General features: G+C 44.9%; 1 protein-coding gene and 2 long non-coding RNA genes across 3 annotated transcripts; all 3 read right to left on the bottom strand.

The window, feature by feature from the left end:
* Positions 1-469: 469 nt before the first annotated feature.
* LOC132449523 (uncharacterized) lies at positions 470-1,430 on the bottom strand. The gene is made up of 2 exons (XR_009523599.1): positions 805-1,430; positions 470-521 (listed from the first exon to the last, which is right to left on the bottom strand). It is a non-coding gene; the product is annotated as an uncharacterized LOC132449523 (long non-coding RNA).
* Positions 1,431-1,434: 4 nt separating this feature from the next.
* On the bottom strand, positions 1,435-2,450 carry LOC132474125 (uncharacterized; the record flags this gene model as incomplete). Its single annotated transcript, XM_060074651.1, has 1 exon — positions 1,435-2,450. A coding segment is annotated over exon 1 (1,008 nt), but the record flags the coding sequence as incomplete, so codon positions are not given.
* Positions 2,451-6,343: 3,893 nt separating this feature from the next.
* Positions 6,344-6,947, bottom strand: LOC132449517 (uncharacterized). The gene is made up of 2 exons (XR_009523598.1): positions 6,679-6,947; positions 6,344-6,395 (listed from the first exon to the last, which is right to left on the bottom strand). It is a non-coding gene; the product is annotated as an uncharacterized LOC132449517 (long non-coding RNA).
* Positions 6,948-7,866: the final 919 nt, after the last annotated feature.

Below are 7,866 nucleotides of genomic sequence, written 5' to 3' on the forward strand. Positions count from 1 at the left end.
TTGACTGCAGACAACTGAATAATCACTTGCAGTGAATCCTTCTCTCCTCAAAGCCCCTTCCCATTTCTTCCTCACATCTTTATCTTTGGGAAACCTTCAAAAGTGTCAGATGTAATCTAGGTCAGTGCTTATGGAATATGATTTATCAAGTATCAGTTCACAGCCGGGTGAACACATACCCTAGTTCAACAGTAATCCCAAGATTACCCCATTCCAGGTGTCAGGTGTGGCAGGGCCTTTTCCTGTTTATCACACATTTTGTCCCACACATTTCACGAAGGTGGGCTACACAAAAATGGGTTGGAAAGCTAGACTAGCTATACTCTGTATAGCCACTGTCCATCTGATTGCCTAATTAGTTAACATATATTAGCCCCCCTGCACAATCTGGACTGTGGTCCTAACTTTTATCCCTATTGGCTTTTACAATCTTTATTATAATTCCCTCAGTACAAACGACAGCAACGAGTTTCCTTTTTGTTTACTGGCAGGATTTATTTGGTTCATCCAGACCGTGAAAACTGTAATCAAAAAACATAATACACAAATACAATAATCACTAGTCAAAATAATAACAAGCCATACAGTAATATCCCAACATTGTCCTGGTAATGTCGTCACTTTCAATTAGGCTACTGTATACACAATACACTTTGGTTACATATAATACAACAAAACACAAAGACCAATCTAACTAAGCCCAACATGTGTTAGCCCTTAACGGTGTTAGCCCTTAGCTGTATAAAAACAATTTAATACAAACAAGAACAGAAAACACACACAAAAAACGTCAGCAAAACATACCTTAGTAGCTGCATTGCAAGAGGAAAGTTGTGTAGCTTGGCATTACTCTGTAGGATTGTTTATCTTGATGCTAAGAGCTATTTTGCAGATGCATCAGCACTGAAAAACATGTACTAAATCAGCGGACTTTTTTGATGAGTGTTACGCTAAAGTATGTCCTGACGGAAACGGGCGATACAAAAACAAAGGTTCCGCCTTAGAGAACTTTGGTTCCTACCAAAATAAATAACTCAGAAATACCGCGCTGACTGACACAGAGGCAGTTACACTCCCACCAAAACATATCACATGTATATGATTTTCTTCAACTATTGAGAGACAACATACTGCGTAGAAAGGATAAACAAAAAAAACTAAACTTCAGTCCTTGGCTTCCCCAGAGAACGATCACCATGACTGCACCTGTAGTGAGACAGATAGAGAGAGAGAGGGGAGGAAAAGAAAGAGAGAGGTCGGAGTCTTCAGTCTGCTTCCATCAGCGTCACCGTCTTATGGATGGGCCTTTCCAGGTGGACAGGTTTGGAGATACGCTTTCCTTTCTCATCAAGGGTTGAGTCGCTGATGAGCAACTTGAGTCTTCGCACCTTCCCATCCTTTCCTGGGTACACTTCGATAACCTTTGCCATCCTCCAAACTGCAGGCTTCACAGGACTTTGGCTGAAGCCCTTTAATTTCTTTCACATGGCGCTGGAGTCTGGCGATAGCTTTCACCATTTTGGACCAGTCTGAAAACTTGTGTAGGCGATCTAGCAGCGACTTGACTTCTTTCGCCTGGGTGTCGAGAACCTGGACCTTCTTAAGCTCAGGATCGTCATATGTGATCTCTCCCACCTTGACATCTCCACTTGGTAACTCCTTCTGCCAAAGAAAGTCTGGGCCTGTGAACCAGTTAGAGGATACCAGTTGCTCTGCTGTGAGACCTCTTGAGGCGTAGTCTGCTGGATTATCTTCTGAAGCCACATACTTCCATTGTGTAGACTCTGTGCTTTGCTTGATGCGTTCCACACGATTTGCCACAAACACGTGAAATCTTCTGGCTTCATTATTGATGTAACCAAGGACCACTCTTGAATCAGTCCAGAAGACTTCTTGTAGGCATTCTATTTCCAGTTCTTTCTTGAGCATGTCACTGGTGCGGACAGCTACCACTGCTGCTGACAGCTCGAGTCTTGGTATGGTTGTGACCTTAGTAGGAGCGACTCTCGACTTTCCCATTACAAAGGAACAGTGGACTTCACTTGACGTACTCACTGCTCTGAGGTACGAGCACTCTCCATAGCCTGACTCACTGGCATCGGCGAAATGGTGGAGTTCGTAGTGTTGGACCTTGAAGCTTGATGGAACGTAGCATCTTGGAATCTTCACCTCGGCTAGATTTCGCAGGTCTTGAAGCCAGCTTTCCCACAGAGGTCGTAGGTCATCAGGTAAGGTGTCATCCCAACTGAGCTTGTCACGACACATCTGCTGCAGGATCTGCTTTCCCAACAAGATGAACGGTGCCACAAATCCAAGAGGGTCGTAGACTGAAGCGACTGTGGACAGGACTCCTCTTCGAGTAAGTGGATTCTCCTTGACGATTACTCTGAACTGGAACTCATCAGAATCCACGCACCACTGCACACCGAGTGCTCTTTCCATGTGCAGTTCACCCATTGCCATGTCCTTGTCTTTGGCAGCTGCAGCACATTCTTCTTTTGGGATTGCGTCTAGGACCTTCTTGCTGTTAGAGATAAACTTATGCAGCCGGAGTTTGCCTGTGCTGCAAAGTTCTCTTGCTTCTTTCACCAGTTGGATCGCTTGGTCTTCGGATGCTACACTTGACAATCCATCATCCACGTAGAAGTTCCGTTGAATGAACTTTATGGTGTCGTCACTAAAGTTTCCTTGTCCTTCAGCAGCGACATGCTTCAGCCCATAGTTGGCACAGCCAGGTGACGATGCTGCACCAAACAAGTGGACTTTCATCCGATAGATGGAAGGTTGGCTTTCGAGATCTCCATTGTCCCACCAAAGGAACCGCAGGTAATCTTGGTCTTCTGCCTTAACATGGAACTGGTGAAACATGCGTTCGATGTCACACATGATTGCCACAGGACCTCTTCGGAAGCGATACAGAACTCCCACCAAGGTGTTTGTCAACTCAGGACCCGTCAGGAGGTGGTCGTTCAAGGACGTTCCTTGGTACTTGGCGGAGCAATCGAAGACAACACGTATCTTCCCAGGCTTTTGTGGATGATACACCCCATGATGCGGAATGTACCAAGCAGGAGCTTTGTGGATGTCTTCCTCCGGGACCCTTTCTGCATCTCCGCGTCTTATGGTCTCATCCATGAAGGTCTTGTAGTCTTTGTAGTACTGGTCGTTTCTTCTCAGCCTTCTTTCTAGGCACCTGAGACGATGGATAGCACAGATCTTATTATCAGGTAAGTTAGGTCTTTCTTTCTTGAATGGCAGCGGCATTTCGTAATGACCGTCGCTCTTTAACTTGATACTCTTTTCCATTTTTGACAGGAACCTTAGATCTTCTTGAGAGATGGGGCTGGTTTCCGACTCTCTTTCAACGAAGTCAGACTCCAGCATCTTGATGACATCTGCAGGTAAGAGAACTTCTTTGATCTGTGTCCTACAGACATAGTGCACTTCCTTTGTGAGGTCTGAAGAGGACGGTAGACCTGGCATCACTTGCTTCACCATGACTTGGTGACTTATTCCAATTGCATCTCCATAGTTGAGACACGGGTTGCCATATCCCACTACACTCCAGCCCAAGTCTGTCTTTTGTGCAAACGGCTGGTGTTCCTCACCAGGCACCACTTGTCTTGGAACGAGGGCTTGGGCACAGTTGTAGCCAATTAACAGGCCGACATCACAGCTTTGCTGAGGAGCGATCTCATCTGCAATGTGTTCAAGATGAGGCCATGCTTTCGCCGTATCTGGTGTGGGAATATGGTCTCTGTTTGCAGGGATAAACTCTCTTGAGTAAGTCACTGGAAGAGTGATTATCTTGTCTGAATAAAAACCTCTAACTTGTAGACCAGCTAGCTTCCGACAGGACACGATTGTGTTTCTTGAAGCCAACGTGGAGAGGTTTAGCTGAACTGGTTCACTCCTAGCATTGAGAGCCTTCGCTGTCTCGTCGAGGATAAAGGTTGTGTCACTTTGTGTATCAAGGAGTGCGTACACCAGAACTTCACGACTTGGTACACTTGTAGATGACACCCACACTGGAATTATTGTGGAGGTATGCGTGTCTCCAACATTCTGGATGACTCTAAGTGCCGTCGCCTCACGTGATGGTCTCTCTGACTGGTCTTGTGACTGTTCATTCTTCCTTTCTTTGTACTCTTCTTTGTCTTTGTCACTGTACCTTGCTCTGTCAGATCTTGTAGACATCCTTTCTTCCTTGGTGCGATCGTCATGAAGACAAGTTGGGTGTCTTCTCTCACAGGTGTCGCAGCTGTCTCTTTCTCTACAATCTCTAGATCGGTGGCCAAATTTGAGACAGCCAAAACACAATTTATTTTCTTGAACAAACTTGATTCGCTCCAAGATTGTCCCTTGCATAAACTTGTAACACCTTTGTAGACTGTGTCCTGCCTTCTCACAGAAGACACAGCTTGTGACGACGGCTTTCTCATCTGAGGTGGTTGCTAACACCTTTGCTCCAGGACCTCCGCTCTTTACACACTTGTCTGGAATCCTTTCACTTGGCTTAAGAGCATGAAGAGATGTTATTGGGCTGCAAGCGATTTTAGCTTCACGTGTGAGAAACTTGACAAACTGGCTGAAGCTCGGGAACATGTGAGTGTCTTCTTCTGCTTCTATGACTTTCCTATTCCACCTTGAAGTCACCCAGTCTGGGAGTTTAGAGAGAATTTTCTGGTTCTCGTTGCAATCATTAAGTATTTCAAGACCTCTGATCTGAGACATGGCTGCCTCACAGCAGCGCAGGAAGTCGGCGAGTTCTTGAAGTTCCATACTGCCTTTGGAGCTTATCTTGGGCCACGCGTCGAGCTTCTCTCTGAAGGCCTTGGTGATGAGGAATGGATTGCCGTATCGCTCTTCTAGGATGTCCCATGCTGCATAATATGCTGGCTCTGTGCCAAGTAAAAAGTAGCTCTCTATGGCCCTTTTAGCAGATCCACCCACATACTTGCGTAGATAATATATCTTCTCTTCAGCTGGTATGTTCTTCCTGTCAACGAGCGTCTGAAAGGACACTTTCCAGTCGTTGAATCGGAGTGGGTCACCACTGAACACTGTAGGTTCAGGTAGAGGAATGCGACTCGCACTGATGGCTTCTGCGAGCGCTTTGACGAGAGCTGTTGTGCCATCTTCATATTTGTTTTCTTGCCTTGCTTGTGCTACAGCTGGTGGTGTAGAATGGTGCCGCAGTGGGCTAGTTTGAGGCTTGACTTCTTCTTTCTTCACAGAGACACGATGGAGAAGAACATTTATAGTTTGAGGCTTGACTTCCTCTTCTTTCTTCACAGAGCCACAATGGAGAAGATAATTTATTTCTTCATCTGAGCCGTCGCCCTTAGTTGCCGGACATGAATGTATACTCTGGTCATATACTTGCTGTCGTGCCTCAGCAGCCTTTAGCTTCTTAATAGTCTCCAATCGATCTAGTTCTCTGCGCTTGGCTTCTAGCACTCTTTGTCTCTCTGCATTTTCAGCCTCTTGTTTGGCTTTTAGCTGAGCGGCTTCAACTTCCAGTCTCTGAAGCTCTTTAATATAATGCTCTTGCTCCAGCTGTACTTCTAAGGTGGCTTTGTTGGCAGCAACCTCAGCAGCTGCACTCATCCTGCTTGCAGAGGAGCACTTAGTGTGGCGAGAGCTAGTGCCTGTCCTTCCTGAGGCTACAGACATTACCTCTTCAATGACTCGATGTTCTTCATGTCTTTGACTTGTAGTATGCCTATGGGCTGTAGCTTCCTCCCTTGCATCTATAAGGTCCATTGCATCCTTAACCATCTTCTTTGTTACTGTTTCACAGGTGTCGATTTTGCGACGTGTGTTAAGGTCAGGAACCTCAAGGCGTTTCCAATCGTCATAAACGTCATTTAGACTCCTAGAGGTATTGCGTACTTTAGTAATTTGTCCATCTAGCAGGTCGTCTGAGCACTTTCCACTCAGCGCTTGCTTGGCTTCTTTAGTGGCATCCTTCCACTTCTCATAGCACACACTGAACCGATGTGCAACCTTTATTACTTGCTCATCATGCTGTTCTTGACCCTTTTCCGTCATTCTGCAGACTCTTTGGCCTAATGGTGGCTCTTCTGAGGAAGCGGGGTTGTCCACTATGATGCCTTCAGTCGCTTGTGGCTGCACGGTTGAGCTGTGCTCGTGCACACACTCTGTCTTGTCAGGTGCGTGTGACTCCATGTCTGGGAAATGTACATCTGCAATTGTGTGCTCTTCGCCATTTCGGGACATCTTACTTGCCTTACTGTTGTCATTCACTGCTCTTTGGTGCTGTCTTCGTGAGCAGCTAAGTTTTCACTATAATTCCCTCAGTACAAACGACAGCAACGAGTTTCCTTTTTGTTTACTGGCAGGATTTATTTGGTTCATCCAGACCGTGAAAACTGTAATCAAAAAACATAATACACAAATACAATAATCACTAGTCAAAATAATAACAAGCCATACAGTAATATCCCAACATTGTCCTGGTAATGTCGTCACTTTCAATTAGGCTACTGTATACACAATACACTTTGGTTACATATAATACAACAAAACACAAAGACCAATCTAACTAAGCCCAACATGTGTTAGCCCTTAACGGTGTTAGCCCTTAGCTGTATAAAAACAATTTAATACAAACAAGAACAGAAAACACACACAAAAAACGTCAGCAAAACATACCTTAGTAGCTGCATTGCAAGAGGAAAGTTGTGTAGCTTGGCATTACTCTGTAGGATTGTTTATCTTGATGCTAAGAGCTATTTTGCAGATGCATCAGCACTGAAAAACATGTACTAAATCAGCGGACTTTTTTGATGAGTGTTACGCTAAAGTATGTCCTGACGGAAACGGGCGATACAAAAACAAAGGTTCCGCCTTAGAGAACTTTGGTTCCTACCAAAATAAATAACTCAGAAATACCGCGCTGACTGACACAGAGGCAGTTACATTTATCATCATCATTTATTTATTCAAGTATTTTTTCATTTCATTGACAAGCAATTATATTATGGTCATACTCTTGTTTATTAGCCTAGCTGGCTACGATTTCAGTAGTACTATCGAAGACAAAAATACAGGTAATATTCCTTTCACAAAATACAACCAATAGTACGGTAATGTTAAATCGGACTCGTGAAAAGTAATCCCCTGATTCCTATTGTGGATGGTCTGCCGATTTGAGCAGGAACACGCTGAACAACAGCCCGGCATTCTGTTTCTGCTGTAGACGCCACCTGTTGCTGCTCCCGGTTGACCACTCCAAGATGGCGGCCGTATTTCTCACGTCCCAGCCATAGGCTGCATCCGAATACTTAGTAGATACTATTTCTGTTCAGTGTCTACTACTTGACCGTACTACACTTGACAGTGTAGTACGGTCTACAGCTATGCGTAGAACGCCTCCGAACGCTTCCAAACTCCACCGGATGTTTGGAGATGATGTACTGTATCTCCCCTCAGATGCCGGCAAAATTACCTTGATAAGTTACCTGTTTTCCGTCTTGTCATCGTTGCTATTGAATAAAAAATTTCTCTTTTTACTTAATTACTTACTTTACTTTTTTACTCTTTTTAATGTCTCTTCTTTTCGCCGCTTTCTCCAACGTCTTTCTAAGCCGCTGCTGGTGGTGTCGGGTCAGCCATCTCTTCTTCGTTCGTTACCAGACTCCCCGTTGCATTGTGGGATAGCGTAGTGACCTACCGTTGTATACTGTGGCGGTAGTACGCATTCGGAAACGTTTTCCGTACTACACAATGCGTACTGAGCATTCGGACGCGCTATATTTGTGGCGTACTACAAAATGCATACTATATAGCAGTCAAGTATGAGTATTCGGATTCGACTTCTTATAGCATAGATGCAGCATT

The sequence above is a fragment of the Gadus macrocephalus genome, chromosome 2 (genome assembly GCF_031168955.1).
Source record: "Gadus macrocephalus chromosome 2, ASM3116895v1".
Taxonomy (NCBI): domain Eukaryota; kingdom Metazoa; phylum Chordata; class Actinopteri; order Gadiformes; family Gadidae; genus Gadus; species Gadus macrocephalus.